The sequence below is a fragment of the Crocodylus siamensis genome, chromosome 8, assembly GCF_052110815.1.
Source record: "Crocodylus siamensis isolate JL-2025a chromosome 8, ASM5211081v1, whole genome shotgun sequence".
Taxonomy (NCBI): domain Eukaryota; kingdom Metazoa; phylum Chordata; order Crocodylia; family Crocodylidae; genus Crocodylus; species Crocodylus siamensis.
In genome coordinates this window covers 26,915,411-26,941,459 of record NC_143402.1, presented here as the reverse complement: position 1 = coordinate 26,941,459, position 26,049 = coordinate 26,915,411, and the positions used below count along the sequence as shown (strand labels likewise).

General features: G+C 40.9%; 1 protein-coding gene across 1 annotated transcript in view; it reads right to left on the bottom strand.

Moving 5' to 3' along the window:
• Positions 1-26,049, bottom strand: part of LOC149858241 (connector enhancer of kinase suppressor of ras 2-like) — a 762,411-nt gene that overhangs the window by 217,263 nt on the left and 519,099 nt on the right. Inside the window, exon 11 of the mRNA XM_090059075.1 lies at positions 24,963-25,109. Coding sequence (XP_089915201.1) covers positions 24,963-25,109 — 147 coding nt within the window. The remainder of the gene's footprint in view (positions 1-24,962; positions 25,110-26,049) is intronic.

The following is a 26,049-nucleotide window of genomic DNA, read 5'->3' as shown; positions in this document are numbered from 1 at the left end:
ATCAAATTCACGTGCTGAAAAAGAGACACGGGATCATAAAAAACCCAAGTAACAAAAGATTGCCTCTTAAAAAAAAAAGAAACAGCTGGTAAAACAGTCTGGGGGATTTATCAGCCTTCTGTTAAGTTCTGCTCTCCCTCTGATTATGGGGCTTTTGACTAGCTGGTGATGGAGCATGCAGAAAAAATGTACTTGGTGCCCAAACATGAGCTGGAACAATTAAGGGCTCCTCCACCGCCTTGGGAAAATATCAGAACCAAGGCAACCCACTTACTGGATGCTGAAATGAGGGATATTCTCCAAAGGCAGGGTTTAGAAGAATATGATAAAGCTAAACTGTATGCCGCTGTGCTTCAAAAATACCTGACCTACGTAAAGCAGGGTGATCTGGACAGAGGGAAATTAACCCTGTTTCTGCCAGAACAGACCCCCCCTAGAAGCCGGAAACCCAACAAAAACCTACCCTGTCATTCAGGAAATATTGGATAACGTGCATGCCCGATACAGGACAAATGTTAAAGTGTTGCTCACTAAGCTGAGCCAGCACAAGGGTATTTCTTCCTGGGAGGATCAAGGGGGTTTCGTCTACAAAGGGATGCTCGTTAAGGGTTCTAACATACTTGACTTGGTCTGGGGAACCCTTCAGGCTCATGCCAGGTCTACTAAATGTCCACCTAAAGGCTAGGACATGTTTATGAAAGCCATGGCCGAACTGAACATACCGTCTTCTGTTATGGGCAATGCCACAAATCGTGATCATCTGGAACGCCTGAAAGCATTTGCCTCATACCAGGAAACACCAAAAGTGCCACCTTAACAAGCTGTCTCTAAAAGCCATTGGCTCTCCATGTAAAGTTTCACGCTTTGAATTAAACTAGTCTATTCTGCTACAATCTTTGTCTACAAAGGATTTTTTAAAATGAAAACACACACACGTTTAAACAGCAACAGCTTTGTTTACACAGCATCAGCTGAGTGTTTTATTTAGACAAAGCGTTCGTGAAAGTCATAGCAAGAAATACATGTCTGGGCATGTTGAAACTTGTTTTGAGCAGGCCTGGCCACACGGAAATTTTTATATATACTTTTTATTTTTATATACTTTTTACAAAATGCATCACTGCCCTATCATTTTGTGCTAAATCATTGGAATAATACAATTTTAAAACCTGTTCAAATGGTAGCCCCTTGCTATGGTGGTGCAGGAAAAATACATAATGGTATCCGCAGGCGACAGATCAGGGGGTCTTGTAACTGTTTCATCTGGAAAGGAGTGTCAGTAGCTTTCTTGTTTAAAAAGAACATAGCGTTTGAGGAAAGAGAGCACTGTTTGGGGGGTGACCATACAAGTCGAAAAATTCCCCGCAGTTCTGATCCTCCAAATAAACAGCTAACCAGCGTTCTCCGGGCTGATTATGTGGGTGTGTGTTGACCACCAAGCTCAGGGACCTTTTAGACAGTCTAGCCTTAGGAAGCCAGTCACAGGGGAAAACGTCTAAGAAATTTTCTTTGGCATACAGGTCTGAGGATAAAACCCTGGCGAGCTGTTCAGTGTCCGTCTTCACATGTAGTCAAACAGGACATTTCTTCTCTGATTTATTTCTATGATGTTGTCAAAGACCCCGTACATTATCATGTTAACCGTGGTTAACATGCAAAGCCACAGCAAAACGTATTTCTGCTTTCAGGTTTCTGGTTTTAATCAGCAAATAATGATCAGCACACTCCTGGTCATGAGACAGGTCAAAGGCAAACAAGGTATAGTCCTCACAGTTGATTATCGGGGCCCGGTTTTTCATATGTTTACCGGCTGTGTGTACCAGCTGCATATATTCTCTCATGCAGTTACCATTTTCAAAACCTGGTTGTAGGGGCTTTGTGAGGGTTTGTTCTCCATTGATGGAGAGGGTCACAAAATTAATATTGTAATGTTTAAAGTTAAAGGGGTTCTTAGCATAATTCCCGCTAAAAGCACCATTATACGCAAACCTAATGACGATGAGTTTGGGCAACTGCCCCAGAAACAGATTCTCCAGGTTGCTGACTCAGCTGCCGGCAGGAACGCTAATCACTTTCATACCCATGTGGTCTGCGCGGCATTAGGTGTTGGCCATAAGCAAGGCCTCTGCGTGGCCCAGTTGGACGCTGGGGATACCTTCATTTTTTTCACAAAACGTGAGGCGGTTGTGATTTTCAGTTTATATGGCCCGGCTGCTGCAGTACCCATCAAGCAGAAAGCATCTTTGCTGCATGTCAGTTTAATTTTCATGTCTATGCCGTTCAGCAACAGTTTTTCTTGAAAAAACAAATCACTATGGAGATGGCCAAAGCAGCTCTATCTTTTTGCTCTGGTCTGTCAGGTTTGCCCATCTCCAAAACCTGTGATTATCGCCATCCCATGCGACCATTTCATGATGTCCGGGGGTATCTTTGTAAAACAGGCTGGCAGAAAATTGGGTGGCGAGGGTGTCATCGCTGTAGTTGAGAACTGATTTGATGAAGGCTCGATAAAGGTAACAGTTTCATAACTCCAGCTTATGAGACGGTCTCCCAGAGTGGCATCCAGCTGACTGAAGACGGAGACCAGTGGGTAATTCGCCAGACCCACCGCTGCTCCGGCATCAAGATCAGTTCCATCGCCTTTTACAATCTTGTAGTAAAGGTACAGCAGCGTATTATTCAAATCCATGTAATCTTCGCCATTCCCAGCTATGAAAAAGTCAATGGTCCGGACTTACTAATAGCTGAGAGTGGGGGGATCTCAACATACACGCTTTTCTCAATGCAGGTCTGCGTAGGGGCTATTTGAAACACATCTCGTTCAGATTTGGAGCATTCTTCAGACCCACAGGGAACAAAGGCCATGGCAATTAAAATATATTTCTGTTTTCTCCAGGAGAGTGCCCCTTCTTTCTCCCAGGCTGCTTTTTGGTTTTTCGTTTATGGCTGTCCCATTGACTTACTCTCTTCTTTTTAAGGGGTTGAAGAGGTCCTACACGTCTGGAGAGTGGTGCATCTCTCTTTCTTTTAAGGCTCTTTCTTTGAATATACATGAGGCCAGACCCCTCCTGCTTTGCCGGCTTGACCACCTTATCCAGGACAGCTTGGGAGATGTGACCGATCATGACTTTGGCTATGTTTTGCGCCACATTTTTAGCATGGGGCTTAATAATCTCCAGACCCGTTCTCAAAAGCAGAACGGCTTCTCTAAAGAGGCTGAGGAATATGCCTCCCACACCAGCCCCATACACCATGGGCACCCCTTGATATCCGGGAAGACCATACCCAGCCTGGGCTTTATAATAATTTCTGTACAAGTAAGGGTCCCCATAGTTTTTTACTATCACCATCATGCTTTTACTTATTTTAAAATCTCAAAGTCTTCCGGGGGCGTAGGTGAAGCTTAGTGATCACTTTACCAAAGCAAAACGAGACATGTTTGTTCTGGTCCGTCTTTATTTCAATGCTGATTGTGTCAGTGTGGTGCTGACTAATGGGGAAATAATGCGGCTTGTTGTATGTGATGGTGACAAACTTGTTGTTGCTCCCACGGACAGGGATGCAGCGTAGTAAAGGAACCAAAAAGTCCCTGACAAGGTGATGTTCCACAATGTGGTGTAAAAGCCGCTAACACACATCTTGGTCTTGGTCTTCTGACTGAGGTACCCTTATATGTTATAAACTTGGGAGGCTTCCACCTAACCGTTAAATTTAGCCAGCCACTCTAACCATTTCATCAACAACTGCTTCTTTCTTCCCTTTCCTTTTGTTGCTAGAACTTTTTCAGCCCTGTAAACTCTGTCCTGTTTGGGGTTCACTTTTTGTAGTTCTTCAGGGTAGAAAGAACCCTTGATAGGTTCATCTTCGTAATCTTTTAGGTGGTATACAGGCATCTGCACACATTTAAGGACTTCATCCACTATGAAAATCTCATCATTGAATGTTTGTTTATAACCTTTTTCAAACCTCCCTTTGGTCCTAGACACCCTCACGTGGTCTCCTTTTCTGAACATGGGTGCTGCTGCTTTTACTTTGAAATAGTTCCTGTACACAGTTTGAGTTTGAGAAGTTCACGTCACCAGGCCTGGTGCGGATAGTTCTGTGAAAACTGTAGTTATAGCTCTTTATAAACTCTGGTAACACATCAGTGTAGCGAAAGGCGTTGCAGGCTGTAAAACACTTCCACATCTTTGATTTTAATGTTCTGTTAAACCTCTTTACCACCGCCGCTTTCAATTCACTATTCATCACAAAATGGTGAATGTTATACTGTTTTAACAGTTTGCTTAAAGACTTATTTAAACATTCTTTCCCCTGATCAGTCTGTAATTTTCAAGGTACATGGTCCTCTGTAAAAATGGTTTTAAAGGCCTGAGCTATTTCACTGCCTGACTTGTCTTTTAGACCTATGGCCCAGGCATACCTTGATAATTTGTCTATCACTGTTAAGATGAACTTAACCCCACAATTGTGCTTGGGAAACTGCTGCATATCCACTGAATCTGCCTGCCACTGCGCATCAATAGCTGAAACAACAGTCTTGTTTCTTTTGAAACATCTTCTTACCGGTTTCTGTAGGGTGTAAGCATCCTGATCTGAAAGCCAGGCGGCTACCCCACTTCTGTTCAGAACCTTATTCTGTCTTTTGGTGGCTTCAAAAAGTGTGTTCACTCCACCAAAAGTCCCAGCTTCACCAGGAGAGTAATCAACTTCCTTTAACAAAGCCTCCTGTGTAGACATGTCTGGTAACCGCTGTGCCCCACCCTACCCCACCCCATTCTAACACCCACGTGGTGCATTCAAATGCTTGAGGACAAATTTAAATCATAGTAAAACAAGGTTTAGGTAAGAAATACAACATTAACAGAGGTCTTCAGTCTTGTCTTGAACAGCTGTTCAAAACCAGGTCGTGCAAGAAACCTTCTTCTGAACGGAGTTGGGATACTTTTTTATTTGAGAATAGTCCCCCAGTGCACCCCTGCTTTGTGACCTCCACGGCCTCGTAGCCCTGCTCTGTGAGCTCCATGACCTTGTAGCCCTGCTTGGTAACCTCCATAGGCTCAAAGCCTGGGCTAGCGGTCATTGTCATTGGACAAAAATGTTGCATCAGTCTTTGGTCTCAAATTGCTCTGTTTTGGACATGAACAAAAACAATTCATGCAAAAGACCTTTACTTTTGGTGGGGTGCCAATGTGCAGGTTTTGAAAGCTCTCTATGAAGATGTTGTCTAGCTGCAAAAACATTGTTATTAACACAGGCCCAGACAGTTACAAGAAAAGCACCCCACTAAACTCATCTAAATTAGTTACCTCAGCAGAGTTCCTTGAGACAGAGGTGTCCATGCTCTCCATAGGCAGGTTGGATATGGACTGCTCGAGTTCTGTCACGGTCCCTGGTCTTGTTTTGGTAGACTTGGCATCCATTTCACACTCCTGAATCTCCCCCATGTCTGCCTCTGCTTGCCTTAGCATGGTCTCAGACAAACAGAGGGCTCACTTGGGAAAGCAGACAGACCTGGTGGTCATGCAACCTAAGCCCCCCACACCCCTCTACCCACTACAGTTGTTCGGTGTCATTCTTGGGGAGGTCGGCCTCTGAAACCCCACCAATTGATCGGGGGTGGTGGGGTGGGTTGTTAGAGGTGTCACACCACCCCATAGGCCATGCCTGTGCCCTGAGAGCTAGAGCAGCCTGGGGCCTGATAAGTCATAACTGTACCACATGGTCTAGGGTGGGTCTTGCAGCATGAGGGGGTGGGCTTTGGGTGGGGGCTCCATGAGCTGTCCTTCTGATGTCATGGACCATGTGATGGTGGTGTCACATACCATGTGACTGGAGGGCAGGGGTGAGGTTACTGATGTCACACACCATGTGGCTGTGGGTGAGGGCGGAGTTGCTGGTGTCACACACCATGAGACTGGGGTCAGGAGCAGGGCTTGTGACATCACACACCATATAAGGGGAAAGGGAGGGAGCCATGGGGGACGCCTTCCAGGCCCCATCCCCTGCTTGCTCCCCAGCCCCTCTGAGTGCCTCCAGACCACTGCCCACTCTCCCATCCCCTCAAGGAGTTCCCCGCCTGGCCCCAGCTCCTGACTCTGACAGGCACCACGGATGTGCTTTTTGTGGCCTGGCAAACCCAGGAAAAATACTGGGAACAACACCAGGTACTGCATATGACTTTCATAGATTTGACCAAAACCTTTGACTCTGTTAACTGTGAGGCTCTATGGAAGATCATATCAAAGTTTGGCTGCCCAGGGAAATTTATCATCATTCTGACTCCTTCATGATCAGATGACTGCCTCCATCCTATGTAGTGGCTCTGCTATGGAGACCTTTTCCATTCAAATTCATGTCAAACAGAGCTGTGTGATTGCATCGATTCTGTTTTCCATCGGCATCAAGTACAGGATAGATGGGAATCTTTTCAATCTCTCCGACCTCCATGCCAAAACAAAAGTGACTTTGGCTTTGATTTCTGGAAATTCAGTATGCTGATGATTGTGCTGTCATTGCACATATGGAAGAGGACCTACAAATGGCGCCTACTTCTCTCAAGATACCAGTGCCTTGGACTGTCCTTTAACATTGGAAAAACAAAGGTGCTTCACCAGCTTGCTCCATGCAGTCAGCTCCCCCAAGAAAGATCCTTATTGACAACAAGAGCTAGGGAATGTTGAACACTTTGCATATCTTGGCAACCAACTCTCAAAGAAGGACAACACCAATGATGAGATCCAGTATAAGATCTGATGTGCTAGTTTTGCCTTTGGAAGACTGTATCATCCTGTGTTCATGATCATGACATCAGGACTTGAACAAAGGTCCTACTATACAAGGCTGTGGTAAACGCAACTCTTCTCCTGATGGAAAGCTTGGGTGACCTATAGAGAGCACCTGAAAAACCTGGAACACCATCACTACCACCACCTCTGGAAGATCTTCCCATAAAGTGGGATGATTGTCACACAAATCCCAGTGTCCTCACCAAAGCTAACACTGCCAGTATGTAAGCATTGATTATTCAACATCAACTGTGGTGGACAGGGCATTATGTGCATATGACTAATGCACATTTACCAAAACAACTACTATACTCCCAACCCAACTAAGGACAAAGGAAACCCAGGGCCAGAACAAATACTTCAAGGACACCCTCAAAGTGAACATTAAGAAGTATGGCACTGAAACCACAAACTGGGAAAAACTAGCCTGGGACAGGGTCACATGGTGATGCCTTGTGAGATGAAGGTACATCTTACTTGGAGGTAAATTGGATTACCCTGGAAGAAGAAAAACAACAGAAAGAGAAGGAAAGGAAACATGACTGAGAAATCCATGGTTTGACCCTCCTTTTAACCACCACCTGTGACATCTACCAGATTCTGCAGCTGAGAGATTGGCCACCTTAGCCATCAATGGGCTCATTTACACTTTACTTGACCCATGGAGTGATCAGTCTTGACTGTGAGAGGTTGTTGCTGCCACTGCTGAGTATAGCTGTCATCAGTTAAAATGGAACAACCATACTAACTAAGATATTACATGAATTTCCTATAAAATCATAATGACATGATGCCTGCAAGAGAAGCTTCATAGAACCACTGATAGCCCATGTATTTTACATAGGTAATGGGAAGAAAAGTAAGTAAGAAGAACCACAAAAGGTAAAATTAATTTTGCTGTATTAATTGTAGCACAAAATTGATCAATTTCAGGACAACATCCATCAAATCCATCTTCTGCTACAAATGTATAATATAGTAGAGTTCATTTCTGCATACACTTCTTTTTGGAGTCATAAATGAGTTCAAGTATAAGTATCTAGTTTTCTACAATGCAGAAAGAAAATTTAATAATCTAAGAATATGTTGAATAATACTAAGAGACAGATCCCATTCCAGCTACCAGATGCCTAAGTGCCTATTCCAGCCTTCTCAAGTCCCTGAATAAACCATCGATTCATCTCTTTTTGAAACATTCTCTTATCTTAAGACTGAAAGCCCCATGTGGGTTGGATAGGTCCTTCTTCTCCTTGGTGAATGTTTGTGACTTCATCTTAAGGCTCTCAGTCCTGGCTGTGCCACACATACAGCCAGAACCAAGAGTTTTCCAACTGAAGAGGCTTCTGGCTGCAACCCCATCAGTTACAGAGACACTGCACTTGGCACCTGCTGCTGGGTAATCCTTCAGCAAAGGGGGCTTCCAGACCTGGTAGGCTGTGGGAGCCTGCTTCTTGCCAGTGCAGGAGGCACTCAGGATTGGACTCTCCCTACACTAACAATAAGGCATGATTGGATCTAAATTGCAATCCCACAGTTGCATCTCCAGCCATGCACGTGTGCATGGCAGGAAGTGTAAATCAATTTAAATCCATGTATACAGACAGAGATTATGGGGTGATTCATAAATATTGGCAAGCTTACTTATATATCTATAGCTACAGACCCTTATTCTGATCTCAGACCAATATAAGTAAGGAAGAAGTCAATTGAAATCAATGTAGTTATAGTAATTTAGAAATGGTGTCAGTAACAGAAGAATAAGGCTCATAGGGAATACATATACACATGCAGGGAAGCTGTTCTGACATGGTGTAATTACAGCACATCGGAGAAGACAAAATTAATCAAGTCTGTATGAAAGTGGTAATTACCACTCTCCAGTAGACTCCAGTGTCACGTGTATCATCGTTCCTGTGCTGAAAAATGCTGGCGGAGGTACTTTAAGTAAAGCTCATTCAACAAGCTTAAGTGCTCCCACTGCCATTTTTCAGTGTGGGGACACTGATACACGTGACACTTTGGAAGCTTTATTTAGAGTGGCTCTTGAAGCCGCTCTAATTAAAGTTTGCCCCTCCCCCCACCACACACTTCCAGGAGCATATGTATAAATGCCCATATAGATTTTCTTCTGTATTTTACGTCACTGATTGGGTCGGGGGTGCTATGAGCATTAAGGTACACAGTTGACAGCTCAGAGGTAGCAATTCCAAGCAGAAGCGTTCATGGTATGGCCTGTCAGATTTCAACAAATCCACAATTTTTGCTAAATACCTTGTCACAAGGACATGAAGAAGGAAAGGAAGTCACTGATTGATTTAATACAAAATCAATGTTTCTTCTTCTAGAACTACCAAAAGAGAATTTGCTTTCCTGTAACTAATGACTTTAGTAAAATATATTGAAAAGAAAATTATAGTATATAAATATGCTTCTTACCACATTTGTAGCTATACAATGAAAAACAGCATAGAGGTTTATGAAAAGGAAATTTTGGAAATTATAATTACAACCAAGAGGCTATATTAAAACTTGAACAGTTTTGACTATGTAGTTATTCATACCTTAATATTACAATGCATTAAAGTTCATGTGAGTAAACCTCTGACTTCAAATTACAAGTAAATGCTTTGCAGGAAATAGGCTGAATAGAAAAAAATCTTAAACGAGTAGGCTCAATTTAACATGTTTCTCAGAACTTCTGTGCCCTTTTACCAGTGCCAATTTATACCAGCTCAGGAGCTGGCCTACTACATTTTAAAATTAGCTGTATTTTTAGGGTTTTATTTTTTTCATGCTGTTGATATGATCTGTATTTTGTGTGTTTCTTCATTGTTTCATTTATTTCTTAGCATCAGGGTTTGAAGTATTAATTTAAAAAGTATGAGAACAACTGTAAAACAGATAAAAATTTACAGGTGGCAAATTTATTAAAAACCTGAAATCAATTTCATGAAGCAGTTATATTTTTGTAAGATGCTTATGTAATAGAGGATGGAGTATTGGTATTAAACTTCACCTGAGTTGTGCTGAGATGATTTTTAGCAGGCATTTTTTATTGTTTGCTGCTGATTTGTTCTTTGGTATATTTTTATTTGTAGCAATGCCAATGGATTCTCAGAGAAGCAGACAGATGACTTTTTGTCACTGTACCACAATATCTGTAACTATTAACTACTTTACTTTAACATTGTCAAATACTATGGTTCCAACACTTCATCTGATGTAAAATTTTTGTAAAATGTATTGTGTATTAAGGGAAATATAACAGCAAAGCCTATTATTAGAGCAATAATGGTATCAGCAATGCTAAAATATTATCCAGAAAACAAACTTACAATAAATGTTAAATTCAGCACTCATTAGAAACAGAGGTTAAATGGGAAAAAGTAAAATCAAACTGCTAAGAAAAGAAAATGTTATTCCATGCTTCTACAGTGCCTATTACAAATAACAAGGATAACAACAAATAACAACCACTCTTAAAAATATGAATTTATGGCCCTACTGGATCCTGGAAGGAGCTGTGAAGTATAAAGACTTCATGGAACAATTGAAACAGGGACAAAAGGTAGTATTCCCTTATGTTTTGGGGAACATGAAGAGTAAGGATAGGGCATTGAGACTTCTTTCTTCTCTTGGTAAGTAAACTTAATTTCCTTCATGGATGATTTCATAAAAAACTTAGAGCTGTGATTCTTCTATACTGGTCAGTTCCATGCAAGGGAAATGGCTCTTTATAAATTAGTCTAACACTGTAAAATAGTAACACTTTCCCTAACCAACTGAGGAGCTACATGAGCAAACAGTGTTAACCAAAAGCCATTGGTAGATGTGCAAGTAAAGATCTGATGCACAATCTCCTGTCAGCTGATCCATACTCTCAGTTGTGGGGGCACACCATACACTCCAAGACATGGGGAGTATGCCATACGCTCCCGAGGCTGAGAGCAGTCATCTGATGAGGCTCCCAGCCACAGAGGGTGCACCAGGAGCTCCCACGGCTGGAAGCCCCAGCTCTCAGCTCTCAGCCTTGGGAACACCTGGTGTACCCCAGTAACAAGGGCTTACCCTGTGTCTGGGAGCACTAGCCTGGCAATATGTTCAATTAATGGTGTGACTGCAACCAGTCACAGAGTTATTACACATTTTTTGTGTAATAATTTTGCAGTTTATTCCTTATTTCATCATGCCACTAATCTCATTAATGTGTGGATGGGTAACAAGTTAAGATGTAATTAACTGTTTAATCACAATTTAAGTATAATTAGTTACAGGCCAAAAAGCCACAAAGTATAAACCCATTGGTACAATTTGGTGAACGCAGTACACCTAAGAAGAAAAGACTATAGGATTTCATTATTCATGACCTGATATCTGGGTTTTCTGATTCCTGTGGAAAAGTGGAAAAAAAACCATGGATTTTCCTTTTAACTAAGAAAAACATGGATATTTCATTTTAACAGATAAACACAATGGATTTTTCACTTTTGCAAAGAGCTCTCTCCAGGCTGGCAGGGTTCCATCCTGTAAGGGGTTGTGTGGAGTGGGAAAAGGGGAGTCAGGCAGGAGCACCACATGCATGTACATGCTCACATATGCACATGGCTGCCAGGCAGCCTGGAGAGCAGCTCCCACAGGTAAGACTGGGAGAGGGAAGGAGGGATTGTGGCCTCCATAGGGAGGGAAGTGGGCAGGGCTGGGGCTTCTGCCTGAGGTGGTGCACAAGGCTTTGGGCCTAGGGATGGAACGCATGGCTGCAGGGTTCTGGTGTGGAGTGGGATCAAGCCATGGGCAGCTTGTCCAGGGGCTAGCGGGGGCTACCCCCACACTGCTGCACTTATTCCTAGGGGGTAGGGGGAACACATGTCCCCCAGAACTGTGTACAGGGTGTGTGTGTGGGGGGGTGGGCTTGGGCTTCTCACCCTGCTAACTTCCCCCCAGGGTCTCCGCAGCCCAGTGGGTGGGACCTGGCATAGCAGAGCTCCCAGCATTGGCAATGAGCTTCCCCACCTGGCCCTGCTGCACTGGGTTCTGCCTGCTGGGCTGCAGAGGCCCTGGGGGGGAGGGCAGCAGGGTGGAGAGCCCAAGGTCACAGTGGGCAGCCCGCACCTGCTTATCCATGGGTTCCACTCTGGCCATACCACTCATGGGGGAGGGGGTGCCAGGCTCTGCTCTCTGTTTCACTGCAGTAGCCACTGTCTCCCATAGGCAGCCTGGGCTTGGGTGCTGCTGCAGGGGTCGGGGGCTGCCGACCTGGGGTCCCTCATCCCATAGCCCTGGTAGCTGGGGGCTCCCTCCAGCAGGGCTGGAGTGGGGATGTGAGTGGCTTAAAACTTAAAATCAAATGTTAAAATGTATAGGTACTTAGAAGTTATTTTATTATAGTGACTGAGACACTGGTAGGCTTCCAAATTGCTTTAAAATGATAAATATATCAATAAAATAGTCGGTTGAACTGATACCTGTATATATAGTGGCATTTCATTTTAAGCATGGAAAATGTGGATGTGGGGGGTTTTAATTAGAGAATTTGTGATTTTTAAACAGAGAAAATCAGGATCCCTGTTCATGACTACAGGAAACATATACCCAATGTATGTAGTTAAAAAAACAAATAAAAACAAAAAAAGCTTTATAACATTTTCCATGAAGAGTTATAGGTGACAAAATGCGGTCAGAACTTTACATTTATAAACCCTGCGTACATCTACACATGCCATTAAGGCAACATGATAAACTCCGGTGCAAATTGCCCCGGAGTTTATCACAGTGCCTTAATGGAACATGTAGCTGCTCAAACTTCTGTGGTCCAGGGCATATGTGCAGACACTAAACTTGGGACTGGAGCAGTTTGAGCCAGGGTACAGCAGCACTGGGCTGGCAGTGGGGTTATCCCTGGCCTCTTGGAGGCAGCGCTGGGTAGCAGAGGGGTTTGCTGGGGCTGCCCCAGTGTGTGGAGCTCTGTGGCTAGATGGCAGGCAGGGGTCTGAGCTTACCAGGCAATGTGTGCCCAGGTCAGCATTTACACATGCATTTAGACACAGTTATTTTTACAGTAGTAAGACAGTACTGACTGCAACAGTACTATCCTACCATGGTGAAAATTAGCTTGCTGTGGTCTAATAGCATTGCATGTGTAGACAGTGGCCATATCTATGTGTGCAATTAGCACAACATAATAAACTCTGGTGCATTTTGCACCAGAGTTTATTGCTCCTGGGCATGCTGCTTGCACATGTGTTCAGGACCGTAGCGCTTTGAGCCATGTCAGAGCAGTCCTGGCTGGCAGGGGGCCCAGGGGTCAGCTTGCTAGCCCAGGGATGTTCTGACCCAGCTCAACTTGCTGCTCAGGGCCTGGCTGGGGCACAAGGGTGCTTCAGTGTAGGGCTAGCTGGAAGGCAGCCCCTGCACTGAAGCACCCTTGGGCCCCAGACAGCCTTGTCACCATCCAGATATGCATTGTGGTAAACTAAGTAACGTTGCTGTAGGATAGTACTTGTGTTGACAAGTACTAACCTGCCACAGCATTTATTTATTTACATAAGCCTAATATGGCTGCACAGGTAAACTCTGAGACTTTACTGTGGAGCTCATTAGGCAACTCCACGGTAAGCATGTCATGTTGATTGCACCCAATGGAAGTGTCTACACATGCAAGCATGTGCACTTGCAGCAGCTCAAATAGAAGTGGTGTAAATTTGAGCTGGGGATTTTTGCCTCAGTGCATGTGCTTGGACATACACTTTGTTGTGCAACAAATTGTGCCACCTGGTGCAAAATAACCCTGCCTGGCTCCTCCCAGATCTACAGCCAAATGCCAGCACCTATGCTGGTTCTAGCAGTGTAAAAAGCTGCCCTGTCTTGGCCCCATCAGTACAAAAAGCTGCCCTGGCAAGTAGCTCCAGGATACTCACTCTCAGGAGCTTCTGGGGCCCAGCCAATTGGTACCTGGGGACATTACCCCTTGTGCCAGCTGGACTGCTGAAGAAGCCCTGAGAGTTCTCTGCATCCTCTACCCACTGCAGCAGTCTGGCAGTGGGGGCTGCTGCCTGGCTGTGACCTGCTGCTCACCTGCCAAACCCAGATGGGCACTGCACAGCCAGTAGAGACATCTGCCTCTCTGATCCAGCTGCCAGTGGGCTGTAGCTGCAGAGTTGGCCTCTGTGCAGCACTACTGCCATGTGTACCCCTGCCTGGCCATCTGGGCAGCTATTGCCCGGAAGATGTTCCAGGTGTGGTGACCTGCTTTGAACTGTCAAAGCATGTCCTCCTGCCCCCATTTGGCCAGGAGGTCAGCCACAGCCAGCTGGGTCCAAGTTGCCAGCTCTAAGCAGGCAGGGTCCTCTATTGAAAAACTGAAAAATCCCTGATAAAAAAATCCCGAAGTCATTCTGTAAAATACCCCAAAATCCATGTTCCTTCACAATTAAAACAAAAGATCACTATAAAGAGAGAGAGAGAGAGAGAGTGAGACAGACAAAGAGACAGAAATCAGTTGGACAATGTTTTATTGTTATAGCTACAGTGTTAAAGCAATGTGGAAGCCTACCAGTGTCTCTACCATAATAATAAAGTGAACTTTAAATACATGTTTCATGAATTTATGAATACATGAATATATATTTTGCTGCCCCTCAACAGGGGTTATGGCCTCCCAACAGGGGATATGGCCCCACACAGGGGAAATGGCTCCCACAGGGGCTACCACCCCCGCTGCAAGGCCCACATGCCCCACCCCAGTCCCCCGATTGCTGCCCCACCTGGCCTCATCCCATGTCAGCTGCTGCAGCCTCCCCCCCATAGCTGCCCCACCCGGCCTCATCCCCCATTTGCACCCCCAGGCCTCCATGGCTGCCCCCCAACCCCAGGCAACGTCACTTAAACCAAAAAAAAGAAACTGTGCCCTGCCCTGTGTTATTTAACTTAGTTTTTTTTAAAAACCTGGATATCCAGGGGTCTAATTTGCAAGTTTGCAGCCCAGGGGTCAAGTCTGCAGTGCGGGGAACATCTTTTCATTCCCACACATGCCTCTTGCCCTGTCCCAAAGGGATTTGATATGGGGCAAGAGGCATGTGTGCATTCATCTGGATGCACCCATTGAGGCTTTATGTTGCAACAAATTAGTCTACTGTGCAGTTATGTACATGTGTAGATGCACCCCCTTATTGTTACGTTGTGAAGTTTCAAGTCAAGGTGACTATCCATATGATTCATGATTTACTAGTCAGCAAAGAAGTATGATGTATAACAGTGCAGAAGCTATATGCATGAGTTTGAATTTAAAATTTCTTATGGATTTTGTTGAATCATTCCCACAGAGTTGGTAGTTAGTACTTATTCATTGGTACAGTATAGCTGAAAAATAGAAGGTATAATTATAGTATTTTCAAGATCTACGAATTTATAAACCTTTGCAATTTAAAGTACATGCCTTTTTGATGTGTAAATATTAATGTGGTCCCTAGAGTAAGGAGAATGCAATAAAATGCAGCAAGTAAATGAAGTAATCAAAGAAAAATAAATATTCATGAAATACTGGAATAATCATTTGATTATTTAATTGAAATGTACCAGAAGACTGAATGTACCCTCTGGGAAAAGAAGAAAAAAAATCTGTGCACAGAAATTCTTTTAAGAAAACTGAAGAACCCTTTTCATTTATAAAGGTATTTAAACTCAGTGATGCCAAAAACAATGTTTTAAGATACATCTTTCTTTCTTCTTTTATTAATACCTTATCAGCCATGATAGAATTTTGAATATCTAATTTGATTCTCATGATTTTTGCTGCTTCCTTACGTGCTCCACTTTTGAAGCCAATTGAATCAGAGTGGTGCATTTCATTTGAGTTTACAATAAGTTTAATTTTCCAGATCAGTCTCATGCATAATACTCTGTAACAGATGTTTTTAAAAACACATTTTTGTAAATGTCTGCACTAAGTGATATTTTTCCTGGGTGTTCAGCTCATGTATGTTATCTACAGTGGTACAAGAACCAAACTAAGGTCCTATTCTGTAATTCTTATGCACACATATTACTTTATGCATATGCATTTTCCATTAAGTGCAAAGAAAGGAGGCATATATGCAAAGTTTCACATGTACATAAAGTGTTTACAGGTTCAAGGGGTACATTATGTTCTCTGGATTTTCTACCATGCCAAAGGCTGAATCTGCAGACTAAATATAATGAGAAAAAATATTAGCAAACTACACAAATATGTACATTTTAAAATACACATTGATATACAAGCCACTAGTGGACCTGACCCTGTTTCTACTCAGATGGTTAGGACATTATCTGTCATTTGCACTGTGGGCAGGGTTGAGTTCAATTCTGATATTTCCTTTTAGTTATAGTACAGGCACACTTTTGGAACATACTTCAGGTTTAGCTAAATTTCACAAACAGTGCTATTCCTGTGCAAACTTTCAGTACCAATGTTCAAAAATAAAAAAGGGTATTTGTACCACTTGCAAACACGTAAAAATGAGTACTTAGGAACAAACTGTGCTGATGATTCTAATTCTTTGTATTTAATAATGCTGGTAGGAAAATAAGGACTTCCATCAAGCTGTCTGCATTTCTAAAACATAACCGTTTTCCAGGTGTGAGTTATAGCACCTGGTGTTGAAGATTAGGCACTCAATACATTGAAAAGAGCAGCCAATTAATAAAATAAAATACAATAATGGCCTTCCTGTAGAGGAAGCATAATGATGTACAGATGTTTCTTGTTAGGCAACGAAAATCCAATTGGATGGAAGCAGAAATATGAGTCCCTTTTCACTTTTTTGCATCAAATATCTAAATTAAACCAATCAATCAATAACTGTTTGAGCGTTAACAATAGCTTACAAGCTGCATCATGCAACTATGTACCTTTCACCAAGGTAAACTTGATTCTTTCTCTGCCTTCATCTTTTTATGCTAGTAATTGCAAGTATAGAAAAGAGGTCCGATTCACAGGTGGTACAGATCAATATATCAATTTTTGTGAAATTATGCCGATTTATGGCATCAGATAATGCAGCCACTATCTTCAATAACATTTATCATTGGCACTGTCACCACTGAATTTTGAGAATTAACAGTAAGATAAACTATAACTAATTTAACACTGTTTAGAATATCAAATATGAAAATAAAACATTAAACCTAAAATAGCAAATCAGTCCTTTGCACAAGGTCATAAGTCCATACAAATATATAAAAAGAGAAAACAGAATGAAATCCATAGTAGATTCTAATTCTTATGCTATATCTTCTATTTTGCTGTTATTTTCCTTTAAGCAACAAGGTTACATTTTTCACAAGAATGCCAAGTTTATTTTTTTCCTGGAGATATGTTTCTCTCTGTCTGTATCCTGTCTATATGCATTAACTCTAGCCATTTGTCTGCTCTTGGCATTGGAATACAGGTTGTCTCACCTAACATCTTTATTGTAAAATAGTCTATGAACACCACACTAAATGAAACTTGACCACTGTCCCTTGAAACAGCACTAAACCTGGCTGCTGTAGTCACTGAATAAAATAACTCCTGTGTTATACTTCCATAGAAAGACGTTCTCCTTCAACACCATTCATAAAACAGTGGAAGTTTGGAGAGCCAGAAAAATAAAGAGATTTATCATTAGAGTAGTAGAATTTCCCTCTTGGGCCAAATTTATTCTTCAACAAGTTATACCTGCATATTGTTAAGAGTTATTTTTAAGTGGCATGGTGCTAAACAGGGTTATCTAGGTTATGCTAATCTCTAAATAGTGTTTGGCCACTGATGCACCCCCAGAATACAGGACATCTCCTTATTGAGAGGCAGCCCCCTCAGCCACTGGGCCCCTAAGCCAATCAGCAGAAAGGCTGGGGCTACTGGGCCCCTTGGCCAATCAGCAGCAAGGGGCAGGACTACCACAAAAAAGATGACCTCTGTCCCTTCCTCCCTGGCTGAGAACCCTGCTCCTTCTGGCTGTGCACTGCCCTAGCTGTAGGCACAACAAATAGAATCACAAGGACAAAAGATTAACATGTATTTCCACCAATTAACTGAAAAACAGGACTTTTTGCAATCTATTCCTTGTTTAGAAATGGACAGGGGGAGAAAGGGTTCAAAAACAGAATGGTCCAGTATAAAACAGCGCCAATGGACACCCTATTTCAGGATTGTGTCTTTTAATATTTCCTTGGCATGGCTACATTTTAAGGCAAGTAGGCATTTCTTTTTTGCCCTCTTCCATTCATAGAGAATTAGGGGCATTCTAGAATACATGATTATAAAATAAAGCAGTGTTGGCAGTATGTGAATTGTAAAATGAGAAAACCAATACAGTACAAAAAAGTGGCTTCAGAGCTCTATTCAAAAAGCAGGAACTTACCATTTTTGCTTCTGCATTGTTCCTATGCCAGTTCTCAGAATGTTACAGAAGTTATCTATTACACTACATATACTCTATCCAGATTCATATGGTTAGGGATATCCAGACAACTGAGCCATTTCAGTGGCAATATCCTGAAGCATGTTAGAGTACTGCTCAGAAGAGGAAGTTTTACTATACAGCTGTCCCTGTTGTTTCATGTTTTACTATTCAGATCATAAGCTGAGATACAGAGTTCATCGTCTCAAGTATAGCTTATAAAAAGGTTTGTATACTGTGTACTGTGTCTAATGTCTTCAGATGGAAGTATTATTGCACTAGAACATTTCCTGGAAATGAAAAAAAGAAAGGCATGCAATACATTTTATTTTTAAATTGAGTTAAATTGTGTTAATTTGCAATGACAAAAGCTACAGGAGCATTTGCAAATGGAATAGCCATTGCAAATTCATTCATTGCAAATGGAATATCCATTTTATATGGAGTGAAAAAATGTTATAAAGACAGAAAATAAAACAGCTATCTTAATATGAAATAATGCCTTCCAAAAAAGAAATACAGATAGCCTGGTACGACTGACATATTTTCTAATTAAAAGATGGTGAAAATAGAATAGAACCTTCCCAAAGCAAAATGGTCTCCTACTGTTACACAAAAACCAAAGCAAAGCCAGAACATTCATGGGAAATAAATTCTGAACTAACACTAAGATTTTTGGGTATCTTTACATGTGCTCTGGGGTTGGGGTGGGGGAGAGTGCTTTAATTACAGCAGCTCTGAAGGCTATTGTAATTAAAATGCTCACAGCATCATGTGTTTTCAGCATCCTGTCCTTGAAAATGGTGGTGGAGGTGCTTTAACTAAAGCTCATTTGGCCCCTCCATTGCTGTTTTAAAGTGCATGGACACTGAATACACATGACGCAGACTGCTTAATTAGCTCATGTCAGAGCAGACATCTGGCATGTGTATAGGTGCCCTTTATGTTTAAAGAAAGACTCAGAGATCCTATGACAGCATTCTTTTACAACTGCATTATTTTTGTTATATCAAATAATTTATTTATAGAGCTTAATTATTTTTGCTGATTCATATTTATAACAAATGTCAATAGACATGCCTAAGTCAGTGATACTGTTTATTTAAACATACCAAGCAGAAAGCCATTGTGAATTGTCTCTCTCTCTAGGTACCATATCCAAACAGGACACTGGTGATCATAGTGTTCCACAGATCTCTTGTCTTTGAGGCATACAGAATTTCCAGTATCAATATATTCATTTAGATAGACTCTTGACATATGTCAACCTTTGTCTTCCATAATCTCACCGTCCTTCAATCGTTTCAGTTATGACCCGACTTCTAATTTCTTCTTTCCTCATAACATGGCTGAGAAACTCCAACTGTCTCTTTCTGATGTTAATTAGCAGCTTCCTCCTGCAGCTTGCTCTTAACAAACTATCTTCATTTGAAGTGTGACTTGTCCAACATACCTTCAAGATGAGCCTTAAGAATCACATCTCAGTTGCTTCAATTCTCTTTTCCATACTTGGCGATATTGTCCAGCATTCTGCTGCATGCACGAGGACTGGTATAACATAGCAATCCAAAATTCTTCACTTTGTACCCTTAGAAATGTTACTATTTGTGAAGATTCTTTTCATTTTCAGAAATGCATCTTTTGCCACCCCTATTCTCCATTTTATTTCATGATCACATTTACCATCTGATGTTATTCAGCTTCCCAAGTAGTTAAATTTATTGACCTGCCTTATCTGTTCCTTTTCCACTTTGATGTTGATACAGGGATGATTTTTGTCTGTGTAATTACCATACATTCTGTTTTCCTGCAGTTGATATTTAGATGCTCCTTCTTACTTTCATTAAACATTTTATCTGAAATTTCTTGCAGCTTCTCTTCTGAATCAGCTATTAAAACTGTGTCATCAGCATATCAGTTCAAATTCTGTCTGTCAATGATCAGCCTTGGTAAATCCCCAATTTTCCTCAGTATTTTCTTACTGTACAAGTTGAACAAGTCAGGTGAAAAAACACAGCCTTGCTTCATGCAATTTGGATGAATTCTCTTAATTCATTTTCTATCTTGACTGCTGCAGTTTGGTCCCAACAGAGGTTTCTTAAAATTCTCAAGTCGTTACCATCAATATCCAGTTCTTCCAGTATTTTCATTAACTCCTCATGCTTGACTCTATCAAAAGCTTTGGTATAATCAATAAAACACAAGAAAAGGTCTTTCCTCATTTCTATTGCCCTCTCTGAAAGCATTTGTACCACGAAGATAGCATTTCTTGTACCTCAATCTTAAAAAAAACCACACTGAATTTTTGCAATCTCTGGTCTTATTCTACTTCTAGTTCTCATCATCAGCACCTTTAGACCAATCTGAATGAACACATTTTAATCTGGACATTTGATTTTAATTTGTTACATTTGCTTCCTTGAGCTGGCTTCTCTCTCCCCCTATTTGTTCCCTTCAGATAAGAAAAATGGATCTTTGCATTCACAGATGATAAAGGCTAGGGGCCAAGAGATTTTATGAAATAATTAGTGACATCAGTCAGTGGTAGTTTTACTAAATTAGACTTTCCAGGATCTAAACATGTCAACAGAAGCATTTCAAGAAGGACCATTCTTCTCCTAAACAAGAACTAATGGGTGCTGACAGAAGTGACATTTGTTGCGTGATTGGCACCTTGAATGTGCTCTACAGCCATGCATGGCTGCAGAGCACTCTGCAAGTGGCCAATCATGTAACAACTTAACCCTCACCTAATGCTGGATCAGACAAAGGAGCTCCAAAGTGGAGCACCTAGGGTACTTCTGTTCCCCAGGGTCAGTTTGTCAGTGCAACTGGGGCTGTGTTGAATGCAGCCTAGGGCTCTTGCTGGTAGTGTCTGCAGGAAGGGAGTGGGGAGAAGGGAGGGTAAAGGACTTTCAGGTTGGGGTTTGCCTGACCTGAGCTGGAGGGAGGTGGGTGGATTGGAGTTCCTCCACCTTGCAGTGCCCCCTCCCCACCACCTCTGCTCCCACCTCTTTCCCTCTACCCTTTCAGGTCAAGCCAGGCAAACCCCAGCCTGCAACTCCCTCCCCTTCCCTTCCCCACCTCCTTTCCTGCAGCTTGCTGCACTGTAGCTGCGAGGGGGCAGGGGGCAGGGGGCAGGGCTAGGGGAGAGATGCTGCAGACAGACTCCTCTGCTGAAATGGCTCTAAAGTGGAACTCTATCCCACCCCATCTGAGTCAACAGATGCACATCTGTTGGGTTGTGGGGGTTGTTCTAACTCATGGAACTTTATGTTAAGTGCCATGAGTTTGAGCAGGTACCTGCCTGTTTGGCAGTGCCCAATATATCCATCCATCTTTCAGTTTAATGATGGCAACATTCTTGGGCTGCATATGAAACCATGGCCTTTTCCTAGGTTAATTCATGCTACAAAAATACAAATGGAATGCTTTCTGTTCCCAGATGGCTTGTGGGAAAACAAGCAAACAAACAAAAATATTACTCTGTTTTCTTTCATGTTTTTTATGTCTTCATTATTGACCAGGACTATGCGATGCGGGCATGTGCAATCAACTAGGTAAACCAGAAGGTTCCAGTCTTATAACCTACACTCTTGTTTCTGGTTTAGATTCATTTTACTTTTGATACAAATACACCCTCTGAGAAAAACTGCTCATGGAAAAATTCTCCTAGGGAAGAGGAGGAGGAAAATGCATGAATTATCATTGTCATTAGAATATGAGAGAAACATGAAATTCCTGTACTTTGAATCTATGAAGTTGAAAAAGACATTAGAGTTGCAAAAACCAAACCAACCCAAACAAACACAAAATTGTCTTTATCTAAATTTCCTTTCCCTGAATTTGCCAAATTTCCTGCCTCTACATTCAGTTTCACAGCAAGCAACAGATTTACAGCACTTGCAGCCAGTAGGGAGCAACTGTCAGTGGTTTTTATAATAAATCCATCAAATATCAACTCATCTGTGTGCTGCTCTCTGAAGTCCTGGAAGTCTTTTCATTGCCTTTGATGGATAGTAGATTAGATTCCAAATTAACAAGAAAATAAAAATAAGGCTAATACTGTAAATAAAATTAAATTTCTATTTTTTTCCATTTATGTTCTTCACTGGTAGAGAAGATTTGGAGAGATTCCTGATAAGATCATAACAGTTGGCATCACTAAAATGTATTTGTATTTTTCTATACGTTCTGGCAGTAGAAGAGATCTTGGCCTAATGTAGGTATATACTTACATGGTATGCTTTCCTAAGATTTCATGATGGATATGCAAGCTTCTGTATATCACTATAGAAGTGTAACTTATTCTCAAAGTGTTACTTTTAGTGAGGTTGACAAAGATATGCTTAATAAGCAAGAGGTAGCAAATCATTTATTGTGCCTTCAGTTGTGTTTGCAAGCCTGTTAATAATAACTGCAAACAATGAAAATGAGACTCCATGAAACTGTTTGCGTAGAGAAATTATCTTCTCTGTAAGAGTTCTCTGCATAATATTTGGTTCTTGTTGATCTTGGAATGGAGGTAAGGTATTCTTATAAGTCAAAGATAAATTATTCAGTTCATGATTGATTCAGAGCTCAAGATACATTGTAAAAAGCCAAATTTCCAGTCAGTTTACTGTGCATTTTGTCTATAAAATTCACTTCTGTATATAAAACCTGTTTGCACACAAATCCATTTATTTTCACAGAACCAGAAGTTTCCTATTTTACATGTACATAGAAAATATTTGCATGTGCATAGATCAAAGATCCTGAAAAACTGTCAAAAGTTATGTCTGATATTTTTGGTGTTTGCTTGTAAAATACAAGAGTGAAACAGATGACATCAGGAACTCTTATCCTGAAGTGCATCTAGGCACTTGTGCTGTGCTCCCCATTGTACCATGACTGTCTAAAGCAAGAAAGATGCTAAAGAAGAAAGAGCTATACTTGGCTACAGTAGTTTCCCATTTCTTGTTTTACAAAATCCACACAGAGAGAACTCAAGAATATTGGTAGTTTTTATAGCTGTACTGAAACAACATACATTTTTAGTTCCTTCGTTGCAATATCCCTTCTTCATAGGAAAAACATTCTATTGCAGACAGCAACAAACACATTTTCTGCTTGTTCCTAAGTGAGGAAAAAACATGGAACAATGCAGTTCAAAACATGAAATCCTGGACCCCTCAGGGGATGGCACACCACAAAAAGAGAAACTGCGCATCACTTAGAAAGTAGCTTAATGTGCTCCAAAGCACTGAACTATCGAGGCAGTGATGGAATGGATTGAATAGTTGTGTGCTAAAGGAAAGCTGGATACATTTTATTTTTCATAATGAGAGAGCTTCCTAAGTTACATTTCTGTTCAGGTTCTTTAATGACATAATTAATTTGCTAAAACAAAGGAAGGATTTTTACTTGTCAACTCCATCAACACTCTTGTAAATGTGATGTCCATGTCATGGTCCAGAGTGTTCAGATTAATTGCATGTCTAAATGCCTTTCTACAAGTTTGCCAACATCCTAGAGAAGAGGATAATTGATTCTTGTGTGCTAATAGTTATGTTTTGAATCTTTCCTAGGTGTCATGTAATCCTTCCTGTGAAAGGACACTCTACACAGCTGTGGCTCAGAAGAAAATATGAGAGTGCTTTCAGTCAGTAAGGATCAGCCAAAGAGCTAACTGTAGTACCTGTGTGATGATATGGTCATTATTGGAAATGAAAGATGAAAGAGGTGAAAGGAGGAAGTTCTAGTGCTATGGTGAATAAAGGAGAAAGATGGATTATAGTAATAAAATTTAATATTTCAGAAAATTACCTACAGTTTTCAGGAACCAAATAACATCTTTGAATCCGGTGATGCCCCCCATGCTATGAAGTGTAGAAATTCTCTAGTGAACATTATACCATATTAAAAGGTAGAACTAAATAGTCATATTGCATTGTTTATTCAGGATGGTTGCCTTTATCAGTTGCTTTTTGAGATTAGCTTTTATTGGCAGGTCAGTTTCAGTATTGCATGTACTATATGTGCCAGTATTTTGAAAAGGAAGTTTCTAATTCAGTAGCACAAGAAGAAAACTAAGAAAATTGATAGACTAACCATTATTCTTCATAGCCAATGATTTTTCGTATTGATAGGCTTCCTCAAAACATGTAAGTATAAAAGTATTATGAGTACACTTGCTGAAAAATTCATACGCCTGTTGGCCAAAAACACTGAAAAAAGCTGTCTGTGCCAGAAATGGAAAGGGACCAGAATCCCTTATATAAAGAAACTGCCCGTGACAACTGAAATGCAGAATGACTGGAAGGACAACATTGCCTTTACTAGAGACAATAGGCAACTGAATTATAGCTGGCTCAGAGTGACTAGTTATATTGAATGTTACTGGCTGGCATCTCTTCTCTCCATCCTTGGGGCTGCTTCATCCATGCATATACAAAAGAATTGGGGTTAAATAGTTAGTTTTATTATAAAAGAGTGCTGGTGGCTTTTTTCCAACTACTCAGTTGTTTTAATAAGATATCACATCTACTCAAAGAACCTTGCTTACTGGTGGCTTGGGCACACGAGTGTCTCAACAGCTCTTTTAGTTGTCTTTTTTGTTAGTGTACTAGAGACATTTAGTTATTCTGAACTATATTATACATCTTAAAAAATATTACTTCTTCTATTTAGAAGGAATAACCACTGTATATCTTGTTCTCTAACAAAACACACAATTTACTATAAAACACTACAGTTTCAACAATCTTCTTCTTACCTGAAGTGCAAGAGGCTTCCACCTCACATTCTTCAGAAGTGCAGGAGCAGAAACCAGGGTGTTCTGAGGCCGTTTTTTCAAGGTTAAGATCACTCCATTTGGGTCTTCCCGCAATGCATTTACTAGGTTCTTTAACTGCCAGCCAACCTGAGGAGAAATCCCATAATGGAACTTTGAAAGATTTCCACTTAACTTAAATGTGAAGGAAGTGTTGTATTAAAGGAAAGGGTATACTACAGTCTGTTCTTTTCAAATAAAAGTAACATTTATAAATTATACTTGACTTTTCTTGGAAAGAAACAAAGATGTTGGTGCTATTGAGGCATTTTTTATTTTTTTTAAATGTTCCTTAATGTATGAAGGAACAGGAGAATTTCGAACATAATGTGCAATGCCATATTTTTTATGGCCTCTAAAATATTGAAGGATATTTTTAGTAAATCTTTTTGATGAATGTTCATTTTATTTGTCTATAAGATGAAGAATAATAGATGTAGAATAATTACAAACTGTGCCCTTAGTATTATAATTGGGTTATGTTTTGGGTAGAGAGGCTATCAATGAGCCACAATAATGCAGTTACTTCAAGGTCTTCATTAAAAATAAACTACCACTTCTTTAAAATATTGATAGGTCTACTAAGAGAAACTGAATTTCCTAAAGAAGTACAGTTTTATGAAATACTGTAACTAAGGGGACAAAGAACAGAATTACAATTAGGGGGAATTTCTCTTGCATATCACCAAAAATTGCTTAGCAATATTATTATTAAACATTCTTGGATAGTTAGCATCTGAATTTCCCCTCCTTCCATTTGTACTTTTAATCAACAAAAAATAGGCTATGAATTTTCAATTTTTATTTATGAATACACATTTTATCCTGAAAAGCCAATCCTCAACGAGTTTAGAAAACTATACATAATATAAACAATGGTTTCAATGTTCAGAAGTTGTGCATAAAAGAAAATATTTAGCATTTTTATGCTCTATTTATATGTCTTACTTGAGTAGATGCAGTAAAATGGCACAATTTATGATTTTGTCTCATTTTTAATGCTTCTGAGCAAGATATCTTCATGATGTAT